Source organism: Brachypodium distachyon, chromosome 3, assembly GCF_000005505.3.
Source record: "Brachypodium distachyon strain Bd21 chromosome 3, Brachypodium_distachyon_v3.0, whole genome shotgun sequence".
NCBI lineage: Eukaryota > Viridiplantae > Streptophyta > Magnoliopsida > Poales > Poaceae > Brachypodium > Brachypodium distachyon.
This window is the reverse complement of record NC_016133.3, coordinates 110,131-126,551: the sequence shown is the minus strand read 5'-3', so window position 1 is coordinate 126,551 and position 16,421 is coordinate 110,131. Positions and strand designations below refer to the sequence as shown.

Below are 16,421 nucleotides of genomic sequence, written 5' to 3'. Positions count from 1 at the left end.
ATAAGTTGTAGGAGTATAATTCTTGTCCTTGATAAACCGAGCCTGATTTAATAAGGAAAAACGAGTTGTTTTCACAAATTCGAAGCCTTGTCCGAAAGTTCAGGGATTTGGGCATCCCAGCCGCTCCCATAAATTCCCTTTTTTTTTTAAGAAAAACTCCCATAAATTCCCAACCCTGCGAGGCTGCGACTCGGCCAAGCCCAACAACCAACCCCAAGTCCGCAGCCCTTTTGTTTCCGCCGCCTCCGTTCGCTAGGGTTCCCATCCCAATCCCAATCCCATGGCTTCCGACGGCGAGAAGAAGATGATCACCCTCAAGAGCTCCGACGGCGAGGAGTTCGAGGTCGAGGAGACGGTCGCCATGGAGTCGCAGACCATCCGCCACATGATCGAGGACGACTGCGCCGACAACGGCATCCCGCTCCCCAACGTCAACTCCAAGATCCTCTCCAAGGTCATCGAGTACTGCAACAAGCACGTCCACGCCGCCGACGCCACCGACGCCGCCGCAGCCAACACCTCCGCCGCCCCCGCCGCCCCCACCGACGACCTCAAGAACTGGGACGCGGACTTCGTCAAAGTCGACCAGGCCACCCTCTTCGACCTCATCCTGGTAGATCCCCTCTTTCCCCCCCTCCAATCTTGATTAATCCCTTGTCCCTGCTTCACTAATCTAGATCGATTCGATCCCCTACCATCGCCGATAAGCTAGGGTTAGGGGTAGCCATGACCTGTGTGGTGCTTTGCGATTCGATAACCTCGTTGCCTCATATTGTCCTACTCCATCTAGCATTGCGGCTTTGCTTCACCCTGAATTAATCATTGTTACGGCTAACCTCGTATGGCTTCTATTTTTCTGACACGCAAGTCTTATCTTTTTGAGGTTGAATTTGAGTTGTGGCGTTGGGTACCAAAGTTTCACTGTGATGCCGCTAATTGATCCATGCTGACAATGATTACTTTTGTTGATCCAGCATGTGTTGTTTCTTCATTGTGTTCTGCATATTGGCTAGCAACCCAACATTGTGCAGTTTAGCTAAATCAGAGGATTATATACTGTATTCCTGTCTGTTTCAATTTATTTATTACTCCGTCTTACTTATCACGTTTATGTGTATATTTTAGCAGTATAAAAATATCTCCCTTGCCATATTCATTGCTTTTGCCATCTAATTAATGGCAAGTAAATTTTACCTGAGATGTTGAATTTCAATGGTAGCATTGCCTGTGCATTTGTTAGCTAAATGATCCAATTGACTAATATTTACTTTCTTTGATCCAGCATGAATTGTCATGTGCATATGTTAGCTAGCAACATTAAATAGTGGTAGCTAAATGACAACATGATACTTTATGCATATATGTTACTTTTGCCATCCTGTTACAGTTATTATGCATGAACCATGCAGGAAGTGGTGCTCGTCATTTTAATTCCTAGATGAATTTCCATAGCTTGTGATAACATCTGGTGTCTGTTAGGATAGATTTATCTGTCTATTCAATATATGTAATGTTCTGTTATAGTCATGTTTCTATCGGTGAGCTGTGGTACCTCATGTAAAGCATCTTCACTTGCATTCCTCAATTCCATATACCAATCGATCCACGATTTCGTTTGTATTTTGTCACAAACTTATCTGCTTATAAGTAGTCTATCTTTGTGCTTTAACCATTCTAAGTGCTTTTCTTTTTCTGACACCCACCTTTTATTCTTCTGCACATTCTCAGGCTGCAAACTATCTCAACATCAAGGGATTGCTGGACCTCACTTGCCAGACTGTTGCTGACATGATCAAGGGCAAGACTCCTGAGGAGATCCGCAAGACCTTCAACATCAAGAATGACTTCACCCCTGAGGAGGAAGAGGAGATCCGCAGGGAGAACCAGTGGGCTTTTGAGTAGACAGGCATCAAAGCCTTTATATCTTGATGCTTAGAGTTCGTCTTATCTACCTTGCAGCGCTACTTTTTATGTCGTTATGGTTGTAATTATTTGGAGTTACGGTCGGGGTCTGAACATTATTACTACTAGGTGGTTATGTTTCAAGGGTAAACTTATGTGTGGTCATTGGTCACTGTTTCTGAACTGAATGGATGCCTATCTAATATTATATCTGCAGTTGACATAGTCCTTGTGATGCGCTTTGCTTGTTAACATCTTCCTTGTGATGCATCATGTGACTGAGGTTTCGCATTGAATCTTGATATGTGTTATTTTAACCTGTGTTATGCTTTAACAAGATAATAAGATGCTGCCTTTGGATTTGGGTTCTCTGTTGCTTCCTTTGTTGAGTTAAACACATGAACAGTTATTGTTAATGAGCATACTATTTGCAGTTTCTCATGGCTTTTCTGTCAGTTTTCCCTGAGCGAGATGAATGAATAAAATGAAGAAGACATCCTCTAATTTCTGTGCACCTCTAATTTCTGAACCTGTTGTTGATAAGGAAGTGTCTCTGTTCAGAGCCTAAGAGGCCTGGAGCCACTCATATAGAGAGCCCTCTTATCCACCAAGTGGCCTCACCTTCCAAATAACAAATTTTTTGGCGCCTCAGGTTTCTTCTCAACCTGATAAGAGAAAGAAGAGACCCTACAAGTAGCGCTTTCATCACCACTTGCACCTTTGTTCCTGCTTGTTGCTGCTGCCTGCTCAACTTTGCCACTACCAATGGCGAAGCCGATATCGATCGAGGTGTGGAATCCCAGCGGCAAGTACCGCGTCGTGAGCACCAAGTCCATGCCCGGCACCCGGTGGATCCGCCTCCTCACCGATAACGACTGCCGCCTTGAGGTTCTGATTGTCATTCTTTTTTCCTTTTCTTAGCTGCTGGCTTTGATCAAAGATAAGAGATGATGGATTTATTTACTTGCTGGGTGCGCAGATATGCACAGAGAAGAAGACCATACTCTCTGTTGATGACATCCTAGCGCTCATCGGCGATCATTGCCACGGTGTCATCGGACAGGCAAGTTACCAGTGATCTTCCCTGAGTAATAACAGAAGTGTTCTCTTCTCTTGTTGTGAGGCTGCTATACTGTCGCAAGAAAAACCATGAACATGATTGTCGTGGCATGTATTATTGCAGCTGACAGAGGACTGGGGGGAAGTGCTCTTCTCGGCGCTCAAGCGCGCTGGAGGGACAGCCTTTAGCAACATGGCGGTTGGGTACAACAACGTCGACGTTGATGCTGCCAACAGGAACGGCATCGCCATCGGCAACACACCTGTAATATATTCAGTCTGATTAAATTGATCTCTTATCATGGCATGATATGGTGGTGGTCTGAACTGACTCTCTTACCATTGGCATCCATGGATGGATGCACAAACAGGGGGTTCTGACGGAGACGACGGCAGAGCTGGCAGCATCGCTGTCGGTGGCGGCAGCCCGGAGGATTGTTGAAGCTGACCAGTTCATGAGGGCTGGCCTCTATGATGGATGGCTCCCTCACCTGTCAGTGCTAGCTACTGCCTCCGAAAATGTCCCCTTTTCTTGTCTTTTGCATAAAAAAAAATACATCTGATCTGATAATGTAATAAACAGGTTTGTGGGGAATTTGCTCAAGGGGCAGACTGTCGGGGTGATCGGTGCTGGTCGCATTGGCTCGGCGTATGCCAGGATGATGGTATATATTTTACATCCTCCATTCATCTATCAAATCTCAACCTAAACCCATTAAGGAAAAGTGTTTCGCATGCATAGAAATGCCTTTAATGTAATTTGGATTTGTAGTAGCAGTATGATCGCTAGGTACTGTACTGTTGAGGGTTTCAGATTTGAAAAGGGATATGGCTGGTTGTTGGAATTGGGCGAAGATAAAATCGACTCTTACTTTTGTGTTTGCTAGATTGAGGGCTTCAAGATGAATCTAATCTACTACGACCTGTATCAGTCGACGCGGCTCGAGAAATTCGTGACAGGCAAGCTAATTATCTAGCTCTACCTAGTCACATTATCTGTAATACTAATTGCCCATATATGTCCTGCTAATTTTGTGGATCTAAAACACAATGTGTGCATACATATGCAGCGTATGGGCAGTTCCTGAAGGCGAACGGCGAGCAGGGAGTGACATGGAAGAGGGCTGGCAGCATGGAGGAAGTGCTGAGGGAGGCCGATGTGATAAGCCTGCACCCGGTGCTGGACAAGACGACGTACCATCTGATAAACCCCGAGAGGCTGGCCATGATGAAGAAGGAGGCGGTGCTGGTGAATGCGAGCCGAGGCCCGGTGATCGACGAGGCGGCACTGGTGGAGCACCTCAAAGCCAACCCCATGTTCCGCGTTGGGCTCGACGTGTTTGAGGATGAGCCTTACATGAAACCGGGGCTCGCGGAGATGAAGAACGCGGTTGTTGTGCCCCACATTGCATCGGCATCCAAGGTATATATGTATCTATCAGTGGCCTAGCTATAGCTAGTTAGCTCAATGACAATACTGACTAATTGCATTGTTGTTAATTTGTTCAGTGGACTCGTGAAGGAATGGCAACACTTGCTGCTCTAAACGTCCTTGTGAGTATTACTGCTGCTTAAGTTATTTTGTTGTTATGTTGAATTAGTCGGTTATAATTAGAAGAAGTCAAGTAGTCTATGTCATATCGAAGTGGTGGATGAATGAACAAAGTGATGAATAAGGAGTCCGTGTGCAGGGTAAAATCAAGGGGTATCCAGTGTGGGGAAACCCCAACGCCGTGGAACCTTTCCTGGACGAGAATGCTACGCCGCCGCCTGCTTGCCCAAGCATCGTCAATGCAAAGCAACTCGGTACGTAAATATGTCAATCTATGTATCTCTGTGGCCATCCTATATCTATTTAATCTTTTTTTCTGATGGATTCTAGTGTATTATGTATTGCAGGCCTGCCATCATCCAAGCTTTAGGGAGAGGAAAGACGCTAATGGCTGCTTCAGATACATACACATATATCCTGGATCACCACTGCTTGCCATAGCTATAGTTATAGGTTATTATAAGTAATATATAATTAATGAGACAACAAGATCGAATTTGGACATGGAGCAAGTTTTATCAGTTTACAAGCTAATCGTGTGATGCCAACCTTGTCAGTCATCGATTACAGTTTGATTTCCTTTCGAGCTTTTGATGATTCCGTTAAATAATACTCCATCCGATGTCTCGGGATTAGATCCGAGGGAGAATCATATACATGTGTGAAATCTGCAGGAACAACGGCACAAAGAAATTGATGATAGATCAGTGATCAGAGTTTCTAGCTGCCAAATTCATTTTCTTATCACGCTTCCTGATGCAGCAATACCATGATTTTTTTCCATTTTCTTTCAAAAACGGATCTTCTATTGATTTGCCGTCATCTCACACCCCCCTCCCGAACTGGGGTAAAATTGGTACGACGACGTATAATAGGCCGGTCCCACGGATTAATTACGCTAAGCCCATCGAAGCCCCGTATACCCACATATTCTTACACTGTACTTAGTGTGGTGTAGTCCACGAAAACAGCTAAAAGTTGAATTTTCTGAACTGCCACAAAACTACCCGAAACCGTGTACCGGGGGTCGCGTATTAGAAAATCATCTGAAAATCCAAAAACGTGGGCTATAACCCACAAAATGGCCAAAGTGGTGAATTTTCTGAACCGGCCCGAAAACTGTTCGAAACCGAGTACCGGGGGTCACTGTATATGAAAATCGGCTGACAATCTAAAAAACGTGGGCTATAACCCAATAAAAAGGCAAAAATGGTGAACTTTCTGCATCGGCACGAAATTGCATGAAACCATGTAACTAGGGTCATCGTATCGAAAAATCGGCCGGAGACCCCCAAAACATGGCTAGCCGACGAAAAACGGCACCCACCTAAACTGCCTGAAACCGTGTAGCGTATTGAAAAATCGGTCAAAAACCCAAAAGACGTGGTGCAACCTGTTGTTGTTCTCGACAACAATTAGAGTAAGGGGTGCCAATGCTCGATGGCACAAGTGCGAGTACGAAAGTAGGCCGTGTACGCCGGTCTTATAGCGAAGGTCGCTGCACACTTGGACAAGTTGACACGTCGATATTTTTTGAATAGGTTTGGTCGCCCCTGCATGTGCGACTTAACCCTATGTTAGGAAAAGCTTCGAGGGGGTTGTTAGCCAAGTGCTTGGGCCGAGTGGATCTTCCTAAGACACCTTTAGCGAGAGATTCGTCGGGGCCGCCTCGTACTTGGACCGAACGCGTCTTTCCAAGTATCGAGGTTAGGATATCCTCAGAACTCTAACCCCAACCCCTTCTCCTTCGAGCCCGTGCCAACCAAGGTTAGCTCGGAGCCTCGAAACTAGAGTCGCCTAGAAGGCTTCCTCGAGGTCGGTCGACTTTCCGTCGAGAGTGGCGTGCGAGAGCGAACCTTAGAGGGAGCACTCTAGTTTTCTTCGCTTGAGTTTATTCAAGTTGAGAGTGAATGATACATGCCCCCATGGGGGTATTTATAGCTTAGGGGTCCATGACAAAAGACCATAGCTACCCTTGAGGGAGAGAGAAAAGTGAGGGCAAAATGGTAAAAGTAGCTCCTTAGTCCATAACTTTTGTGTGCACCACGTGGGAGAAAGTGAGGGTTGGTCCATTGTCCACCATGGACCAAAAGCCTCATCCCAACTTTTTTCTTGGCTCTTACTCCACCTCTTTCCACACTTTTGACCATGGCATGAGAGACTTGACTTGTTGACTTTCTTTGATCGCGCCTAGTTGGCTTGACTGTGCCATGTTGGCATCTTGACCAATTTTGAGAAATGTTGACTAAATCGCCGCCACGTAGAATTTACGGCCCGGCACATATAAGGTTTTTTTTTACTACAACACAACCCACTAAAACGGTAAAAATGGTGAATTTTCGACCAAATTTGGTGCTTATACGAGACAAAAGAGGCCAAACCTGCCAGCAGTACGGCCCGGCCCGGCACGCAGCTAAACATGGCTGGGCCTCGCTGGCCAGGGACCCGGCTTGGGCCCCTCTCGCTTAAATTTTTCTTTTACCATTTCCTTTGTATTTTGTATTGGACCCGCCAGGCTAATCGGACCTGCCCGAACCCGGCTGGACTGAGCCTTAGTGGGCCGGCACGGCGCGTTTAGCAGCCGAGCTCTGTGAGGCCCATTTCTTACCCCCACGGGCCTATACCGCCTCCACAGTCAAATCTAGCCAGCCGCCCAGATTCTCAAAAAGAAAAGAAAAAAAACCTAGCCAGCCGCCCCAACCCCGTCGCTACTCGCTCGTCTTCCTCCTCGAGCGAGCGCCGCCACCCCTCCCTCCCCATCTCGCTCTCCCCATCCCGCTGCCGAGCGCCCCAACCCTAGTCGCTCCGTAGCTCGTCTTCCTCCTCGCGCGAGCGCCGCCATCACTCCCTCCCCACCCCGCGCTGCCTAGCGCCCAGCCCCCCTAGCCTGTCTTCCTCCTCGCTCGAGCGCCTCCACCGCAGGTTGGTCTCCCCTTCGATTCTCTCGCTCCCGACCGTTTCTCCTCCCATCGCCCCACCAACGGATTCTGCCTTTTATCTCCCCGTTTCATCTCCTTAATCTTCCCCAATTTGTAACTGACGCCCTACTGGGCCCTCCGCCCGTGCCACCAATCCAAGAGCCTCGTTTCTGCTCCCAGAAAGCCACCAACCAGCCCGAATTCCCATTCTCGGCGAAATTCTTGCTCTCCCCGATCCCTATCTGCTAACAGAGCCCTATCTGCCTTGAATTTCATCATCAAGTCAATAACTAATCTCGAAAGAACCGTTGGAAACAGAAAATAAAGATAATACATGCACTGATGTATATTGGCTTGGAACATGCTCTTAGCAGCATGGACTTTCATATTGATTCTGCTCTCCACGGCCATAGCGAAGGCCTCCTCAACCGGTTTATGGAGGTAAGCTGATGCTTGGGTTTTAATTGCGCACATCACAGGATCTGTTACGTCATATTTAGTGTTGCAGCAGGATTAGGTATTCTCTAAATCTGCTATTGTTAGGAAGGGTAAGGTTTTGTTTAGCTACTTACTGGTGTTTGTTATAATTCTGGTATATGCTTTAAATTGTTGCTTTTTCAAGCTGTAACGGGCGCCATTAGGTTCTTTTGAAATATTTTAGCTAGGGCTGGGGGGATTTACCAACTGAAAAATTGTTGCACTAGAAATCATAATGTTCAAGATATCAACGAAATCTTCGCTATCATCTTGGTTCTCAGAATACTGGTTTATACAAAATATTATGATTCAGCTTGCTTAGCTCGAGTCTGCTGCTAAATTTGTCGAGGCTTCAAGCCCTGTTTGTCCAACGTTTATTTCGCAACGTCATGGGTCTGCTTGACGTTGGTTTTAGCTTTACTTGCTTGTGGATTTGATTTAGGAACCGACTGGTCTCCCTCTAAATCTGCTTTAGAGAGCATAAAAGTATTTGAGTGAGTATTTAAGGCTTTCTAGCTTTTCTGTATACTTCAGGTTGTCCTAATCTTTATATTGGTCTATCTTTTCTGTATGTGTTTGTTAATTTTAGCTTCATTTCAAATGCAAAATGATGATTTAGAGGATGCAGTTTCAGACCATTGTTTTGTACCAATGCACGGGTATTTGGTGTATTATGTTTGCATTGTAAAAGGATGATTTAGAGGATGCATATTCCGTCCACATGTCTAAAAATGATTTGGTGTAGTGTTTTTATTGATTAGCATTTGTATATCCTCTTGAAACAGTCACCTAGCAGATTTCTCCAGCAGTGAGGCAACTTGAGGTTATCCTCTTGGCACTGACACAGTTGGTAGTCTCGTCGGATGGAAGCTACAGCGAAGAGTGTCCATGTGTGAAGCTAGAGCGAGGACTGTCCACATGCTCTCCTAGACGTATGTGCTTCATGCTTGCCCTTTTCTTATGCTTACCATAGTTATTGGTTTTTCTTTCTCACTGTCATGGGTGGTTCTTCTGTTGAAGGATAGCGCTGCAGGTGTCTGCTCCAGAAAAGAAGGGGCGGGCTGAAAGTGGGGTAACAGGGAGATGGTGTTGGAAATCTGGTTATTTTCTTAGGGTCTCTTTGTTCCCGATGTGTTAATTCTTGTAGAAAATAACTGACGATTGAGCCCATTGCTATTCATATCATGCTAGGCAATTAATGTGCTATAAGAGGTGATGGAATCCAGAATCAACACAAAGTAGAGTGGGCCAAATGGTCAGTTGATGGAGCCAGAGGTCGAATTGAGAGGTATGGGAGAAAGAGAAGACAGAGAGGAGGGTGCCTCACTGCCTTGCCTTCTCGATGGAATGGAGCAGCCATGTAAAAGACACCACTTTTGGAAAATTAAGCTAGCATGTTTTTCAATTTCTTTTGTTCTTCCGTAGCAACACACGGGCTTTTTGCTAGTTATTATTTTTTTTTTCTTCCTCTCCAAGCAGTATAACCTTTCTTTTCTGACTTGCTTGACTTTATGTTTTCTGAAGAATGGTGGTTTAGAAAATTCATCTTCAGTAGCAGAAGCTCGATGTCACTCTATTTTGCTTCGTGAACCAAGGTTATTGACTACTGCTCTACAACCCTTTATCTGATTATGTGAATTCTATTAACAGAAGGTGCATTGTATCTTACTGCCAGAAGCATTCCCTTCTCCGGCGTGTATCTGCAATATATGGTAGTTTACCACACAGGTCTTGCATCCTACACTTTATGACTTGCCAATAGACCAGACAATAGTTTCAGTCTGTGATTGCACTATAAATGTATGTTTTCCAGGCAGTTCACAGACAAGTACATATTCTGATTCGCACGATAAGTTCCTCTCCTGATCTTCTTGGGATCATCTCAGATTCACCAGCTGACAGTCAGGACCTCCTCTTGCAGGTGTGAGTTGTACTTTTTTTTGCCGCTTTAATACATGTTGTTCTCTATTGATGAAAGTTCTACTTTCACATGTATGGGAAAGAGGGTTCAGGAAAATATGTCTTGATCAGTGAATTTCTTTCATTTGAATCATTTGCATATATTGCATTGCCATGCCGGTTTTACAAACTCTCTCTGATGGAGCAGTGCCATCTCAAGATCTGATTTCCTCCATAAAGAACTTATATTCATAAACAAAGGTTGTCTCTTTCTCTGTACCCGAGTTAAACTTCAAGTTCTTGCTGACATGTACAAGATGGATTTTATCCTGCCTGGATTATTCTAATTTATAAAGTGTCGACTTCATTTTGCAGGACGTCGACTTCCTTTTTTCAGACATGGCGCATCTGACAAAAGACGAGCTTTTTGTTTCCTCCACTCTTAGAATGTTTAGGATAAATAACTGGCACAATGCATAATATATTACTGTATAGCTAGCTTTATCGTACTCTAGAATATATATGGTGGTTAGACTTAATGTGTACATCTTTTGCAGTCTCCTAATTAGGGGTGCAAGTGGGATCTCACTTGTAAGTAAATCTCCAAATCCTCAAGTCAATTTTAAGCATTTTTTTTGAATTAGCAAGTCATTTAAGTGGGATCCCACCTGCATCCCTACTCCTAATGAGCACGTACTAGTGGCTAAGCGCTAATCATTTGCATTAATGAGCCAGCACATGGTAGCTGAACTGCTCAAACTGTATTCAATTCAAATTAAGTTGGCAGCACCCCGTGGGCAGTGGTTAATATTTGCAAAGAAAGGTCATGCTGCAGCCTTTGGGGAGAAGGGGGACAGCCTAGGTATTGGAGTTTTCTCAGAACCAGTGGTTATGAAACATGACAGTTGACAGTAACTGACATGGTGCATTAATCCAGCAATTTGAACTCTAAGCATTGTTTTCGAGATATCACATATATTATGTAGGCATCGCTGCCGTGGTATCGCTCATATTTCATATTTCGTTTCATGTTTGTTATTCGTTGTGCTTTTTTTTCTAGGTCATGTCTGTGTTTTCCAATATTGTTAATCTTCCTATGGATAAGTTTCAAGTTGCCCTTTCTCGAATCCTGCAGGTTACTTTTCTCTACTATGTGCAGGTTGAGTTAACATTCTTTTTGTTCCTTAGCTAAGATTTGAAACATTTATTGGTTCATAAATTGGGATTTGGAAATAAAGTACAGTGTCAGTTCATATCTGGGCTGAGGTGTTTGTTGCACACTTTGTGTAAAACTTCACACCTTCAAAGCTTTCTTAGTAAAGGCTCGTTTTTGCCTCACTCTTGAACTTCTAATTCTAACTTAGTTATTTTTCAGTTTTCATGTTAATTATACGTGTTTTCTAGCTTGTGCATGCTATTCATGCAGATAACTTGCTACCTATTGCAGGGATCACCACATCATGGTCCTTCTATTGACCCATCATAAATTTTGATTGCCATCCATGTAATAGATCCTGAAAAGGATGGCATACCACTGAAAAAGGTCTGTTAGTTTTCAATTTTGTATGCTGCACAACACTTGGCGACTTAGTTCTCAGTACACTAATAAGTGAAAATTTATATTAACTTACTGTAGGTTATGGATGCATGTGCTGCTTGCTTCGAGCAAAGGACAATATTCACTCAGCAAGTTTTGGCAAAAGCTCTAAATCAATTGGTAACCGTTCCTGGATATTATCATGTTTTCTGTTGTATTTGCCTTGTGAACAGATTCCTGTTCCTGTGCTGTTCATGCGAACTGTTATGCAAGCAATAGGTGCCTTTCCTGCATTGGTGAGTTAATTGTGTAACCCTATCACATGGGCTATGACTCTTATACCTCATGCTGTAATCTAGTTTGTGAGAGGCTTGCTGACATGATATATATGATCTTGGTGTGGCAATCTTGTTGAGACATTTGCTGATATGTCTAGGATCTTGATTAAATTGAAATGGCATGGTTAATACTGTAATAGGATCTACCCAGTTCATGTTGAGTAGGGCATGTTCCCTTGTTTTGCCCACGCAGCTGATTATACCGGAACATGTTCCTCACAGTTTTGCTGCATGTACCTGATTCCAGCATACGTCCATGATTTCTCTCTAGGTACCTGATTGTATTACAAAACACACATCAATAGGAGTTAGACATTTGCAAAAGCTAGAATTGATTGTTGATGTTATAACCATGTTAATTACTATGTTGAATCGGTCTGGTGGAACTTAAGTAATTTTAAATCATCTCATATCAGGTGGTATGATCTGATAGCGAGACTTCCTTTCAGGTGGACTTTGGGATGGAGATCATGTCACACATTGTTAGCAAGCAGGTTCTCACTTTTTATTAAATAACTAGAATCGCTACAGTGCCCCTTTTCATTTATCTAAAACTTCAAATGTTATTTTTTCATGGCAGATATGGAAATATCCTAAGTGTGCTATCCTAAGTTCCTGACAAAACCTCAATCATATGGGGTGCTGCTGCAGGTTTGTTCACTTTTACTTATCCCATTTTTATATGTTCTCCGTTAGCATGCAAGTTGTGTGGTAGTTGTTTTTATTATTGATAGGCAAAAAGTGTATGCAAAGGATGTAAACGACTGACGGCAAACAACAAAACAATGGGTACTAATTTTTTTGCATGGTATATTATTTTTTTAGGGAGTTTTCATGAGGTCACGGACAACCATTTTGGATCTAGTAGTTCTGGAAAACGGTGACATCATAAATAAACTTTGAAGGTTCAATGACCGTTCTATTTGTTTCCCTTAACCTTATACTTATTTCCATCTTTGTTCTAATTACAATTTGTTTCATTCTATACCAAGATGTTCCATAGCATGACATCGGTTTACTAGTTACATCGCCAAAAATACCAGTTACATTCGGTTTACCAATTACCAGCCCACAAAACCGGCCAAAATGGTGAATTTTCTCCATCGGCCCAAAACCGCTAGAACTTGTGTCTCGAAGTTCACCGTACCCCACGAAAACGGCCGAAACTATAATTTTTTTGCACCGGTCCAAAACCATGTCTCGGGGTCACCCTACCTAAGAAGTGACCGAAAACCCAAACAACATACGCTATAGACCACAAAAATGGCGAAAACGGTGAATTTGTTCATCGCTCGAAACCGCCCGAAACCCTGTACCAGGGGTCACTATACTTAAAAATTTGTTACGCAGGCTGTACTCCACGACAAGTGTCAAAAACTTGAATTTTCTGCACCGGCTCGAAAACGTATATTGGGGATCATAGTATCGTAAAATCAACGAAGGAGCCAACTCATGGACCCATGAAAATGGGTCGGAAACAACCCATAATTGTGTACTTGCGACTTCGTGCACCTTAAAATTTGTCGAAAACCCCAAAAAATGTAGCCCACGAAAGCGCCAAAACGGTGATTTTTCTGCACCGGCCAAAAACTGCACGAAACCGTGTACCGGGAGTCACGAGAGTGGAAAATCGACTCGGGATCCAAAAACATAGGCTATGGCACACAAAAACGGCCAAAACGGTGATTTTTCTGCACTGACCGGTAAATGCACGAAACCATGGATGGGGGGGGGGGTGTTCACGAAAAGGAAAATCAACCGAAAAGCCAATAATGTGGGTTATGGCTCAAGAAAACAGCCAAAACTGTGAATTTTCTGCACCGGCCCGAAACTGGCCATTGAAAATATCGGCCGAAAACCAAAAAAACGTGGACTATAATTGATACCGATAGCATGCATTCGTATGGCAAACCAATCTAGCTTAATATAATAAGTACTTAATTATTGTGACAAAATAAACAAAGGAACGAGAGAAAAAACTAGATATATGGATGGACCGATGGGATGCATATGCATACGTAGCTAAAACGAAGCTATCTCTAGTTGATGATCTGGTTGAGATAGTTGTCGTAGACGAAGTCGACGAGGATCTTGTAGGCCTTCTCCGTGGGGTGATAGCTATCCCAGAAGAGATAATCCTTGACCTCCCCACAGACAGCGGAGGTGACTCCATTGCAGAGCACGGAGACCTCCATCATCCCCGTCCCGCAGCAACCCAGCGTGGACTCCTTGAAGCCATAGCTCTGGGGCCTCATCATCATGTCGAGCAAGAAGCCATAGATGTCCATGAGCACGAGCTTAGCCCCGGGGTGCTTGGCTTTCAGGGTGTCCATGCTCTTGGTCATCCCAGCATTGACCATGGTGGCCACCTCGTTGTGTCCCTGCGAGCAGTCTCTGGCCATGCCGCCGGAGAGCGTGCGCTGCGAGGGCACGCAACCGATGGGCGGCACACTGATGACTGCGACGCGGCGGGCGCCGGCGGCGAGGAGACCGTCGAGGAAGGATGTGGCGTGGTCGACCATGAGGGCAGCGTAGGAGGCGTGGTCGTAGTCGCTCCGGGCGCGCATGGTGAAGTAGGTGTTGGCCACGTCGTCGCTGCCGGCGCACACCGCGAACACGCCGTCGGACAGCATGGTGGCCAGGGCCGCGTCCCCGCCGGCGGCGCGGACTTTCTGCTTGTAGTCCTCGAACATCCGGAGCTGGTCCGTCATGGAGATGACGGTGGCGAGCTGCGCGGTGAGCGGGTCGTAGCCCGTGCCTCCTGAGGCGAAGCTGACCCCCGTCAGGATGTCTTGGTTTGTCAGGTTGGGTGTCAGGTACGCCGGCAGCAGCTCCTTGAGGCCCAGCCTCGAAGCTGACAAAGGCAAACATCCAAAAGTAGGAAGCATATATATGTTGTTGTCAGAGAGAGTCTCCAGCTAAAATGAAGGAATATGCATGGAATTAACAAGGATATATGCATATTGCTAGTACGTATAGTACCAATGAAGTCGGTTGGGATCCTGCCGTTGCAGAAACGGCCAGTGGGGCGATGGTCTCTGCCGAAGTCTTTGCCGTAGGGGCGGAAGTTGGCCTTGACGATGGTGTTGATGTCGTTGTTGTTGCCAGGGTCCACGATGGAGTCGCCGAACACCACCAGCGCCGGCACCTTTGGCTTCTTCTTCTTCGGGCTCGCACTACTAGAACTAGCAGCTATGGCAGCATCTCGGCTAGAAACTGAACTGATCGCCGCTGCCACCAGCAGCATCAACAAGAACAAGCTTCTGCTGCTACGCTGCAAACATCTTGTGACGCCCATCGATCGATCTGACTGGCTAGAATGATCAATCCTGACCGAGCTGCGTGTGCAGTGGAGAGAGCTAGTGTTGTGGCGGTGTCCGTTATGCTGGGGGATATATTTATGCATGGCTTTCGGTGCAGATATGACGGTCACCGGCCGGCAAGAAAGAAGATGGGTCACATGGGGCGAGTTAATGCTAGCAAGACTAGTACGCGTGCGTGCCTGCCTTGAATCCATTCATTGCACTAGCTACCGTAAATATGACCTGCCGATCCATTGTCTGCCATGCCATGCCTGGATCTGCATGCCCAATCCAATGAAACGCACTAGTACATGCTACTGCATGTAATAAACAGACTACTCTAACTTAACTGAAGACGTAATTTCAGTCAGAAATTGCAAAATGCATGTATCTCCTCCGTTCAACAAAGATGTTTCAACTTTGACCAAATTTGAATGCATCTATACACGAAGTCATGTCTAGATACATTCAAATTTTGACAAACTTGAGGCATCTTTTGTTGGACGAAGGAAGTAGATGAAAACATGACAAGAAAAGACAAATCTGTGGATCTAGCTAGGTGAGAAAACGAAAATATATATATACTCCACACTTTACTCTCTGTCTCTGGTAAATGGGGCGGTCCAGCTTGTAATATGAATCGGTCCGTGCCTTCTCGATCTGGCTATCCCGTTACCTGTGTGAAAGAATGAATGTATGCATGCATTTTAGCTGGATCGAGTGTAGAGTAGTATTTATGTGCCGCTCCCTATATGCTTGCAAATGCAGCTAGATCAGGTGCATGCATGCGTTTTGTCAATGTCAATATTGAGGCCGGCCCCAGGGTGGCATGCATGTTGCAATTTCTTGCTCAATATCAATTCCCCCTTTAACCGCGGCCGTGCCTGACTGTCCGCTCCCTAAGACCAAGAAACAAATGTTCCGACACAGAGCAGATTCCTTTTTATAAACCTTAATATTATTAGTACGTACACGTGACAGTAGAAACTAGTACTCCTTCCGTTTTTTTATAAAAAAACGTGTCAGTTAATTCGAGACATCATAGATCGGACTGCTGGTCTGCGGAATAGATCAGCCGGCGGAACGCTAGCTGGTAATTCAGTGGCGAGTCTCTCCCGGTTAATTAGTACTACAGTCTAGGCCGGCAAGGCCAGCAGGGCTTGTTTACTGCATAAGAAATGCACCGCATGTGCATATGCCAGTGCCAGTGGAAGGACAAGCTAATTAAGCTAGAGCTAGGTCCAAGTAATTAAATCCTGCATGCAGTACTACTGTCTATCGATAATATATAACACATGCAAGAGCATTAAATAACTCAAGAGAGATATATGCATGATGGACGGAGAGAGCGAAGTTGTAGCTCGATCGATCCAGTACTACTATACAGTAGCAATATAGGCATTTTGCACCGTCTATCGATCTTGATCGCTACCTCTA

The 16,421-nt window shown here is 44.9% G+C and overlaps 3 protein-coding genes and 1 long non-coding RNA gene across 19 annotated transcripts; 3 read left to right on the top strand and 1 right to left on the bottom strand.

Annotated features, from left to right (window-relative positions):
* The first annotated feature begins 175 nt into the window (after positions 1 to 175).
* On the top strand, positions 176 to 2,130 carry LOC100843377 (SKP1-like protein 1). The gene is made up of 2 exons (XM_003573438.4): positions 176 to 613; positions 1,729 to 2,130. Exons 1-2 carry the CDS (start codon positions 281 to 283, stop codon positions 1,900 to 1,902), a joined length of 507 nt encoding a protein of 168 aa, XP_003573486.1. The 5' UTR covers positions 176 to 280; the 3' UTR covers positions 1,903 to 2,130.
* A 424-nt stretch (positions 2,131 to 2,554) lies between these two features.
* LOC100838606 (glycerate dehydrogenase) lies at positions 2,555 to 5,215 on the top strand. The gene is made up of 10 exons (XM_003573338.4): positions 2,555 to 2,790; positions 2,882 to 2,965; positions 3,086 to 3,226; positions 3,333 to 3,454; positions 3,545 to 3,626; positions 3,849 to 3,921; positions 4,032 to 4,384; positions 4,471 to 4,515; positions 4,653 to 4,767; positions 4,861 to 5,215. The coding sequence occupies exons 1-10, from the start codon at positions 2,668 to 2,670 to the stop codon at positions 4,881 to 4,883; spliced, it is 1,161 nt and encodes a 386-aa protein (XP_003573386.1). The 5' UTR covers positions 2,555 to 2,667; the 3' UTR covers positions 4,884 to 5,215.
* Positions 5,216 to 7,184: 1,969 nt separating this feature from the next.
* On the top strand, positions 7,185 to 15,350 carry LOC100844681. 16 transcript variants are annotated; one of them, XR_002964732.1, is made up of 14 exons: positions 7,186 to 7,872; positions 8,694 to 8,840; positions 8,934 to 9,008; positions 9,100 to 9,196; positions 9,433 to 9,503; positions 9,584 to 9,636; positions 9,722 to 9,829; positions 10,016 to 10,068; positions 10,183 to 11,350; positions 11,444 to 11,640; positions 12,132 to 12,176; positions 12,263 to 12,333; positions 12,508 to 12,587; positions 14,791 to 15,350. It is a non-coding gene; the product is annotated as an uncharacterized LOC100844681 (long non-coding RNA). The 16 variants fall into 16 exon arrangements; XR_002964733.1 differs by having other exon boundaries at positions 7,185 to 7,872; positions 8,929 to 9,503; positions 10,183 to 10,942; positions 11,255 to 11,350; XR_002964731.1 differs by having other exon boundaries at positions 7,185 to 7,872; positions 8,929 to 9,503; positions 10,183 to 10,966; positions 11,255 to 11,350.
* Positions 13,557 to 15,208, bottom strand: LOC100844377 (GDSL esterase/lipase EXL3). Its single transcript, XM_003570712.4, has 2 exons — positions 14,665 to 15,208; positions 13,557 to 14,536 (listed from the first exon to the last, which is right to left on the bottom strand). Exons 1-2 carry the CDS (start codon positions 15,197 to 15,199, stop codon positions 13,722 to 13,724), a joined length of 1,350 nt encoding a protein of 449 aa, XP_003570760.4. The 5' UTR covers positions 15,200 to 15,208; the 3' UTR covers positions 13,557 to 13,721.
* Positions 15,351 to 16,421: the final 1,071 nt, after the last annotated feature.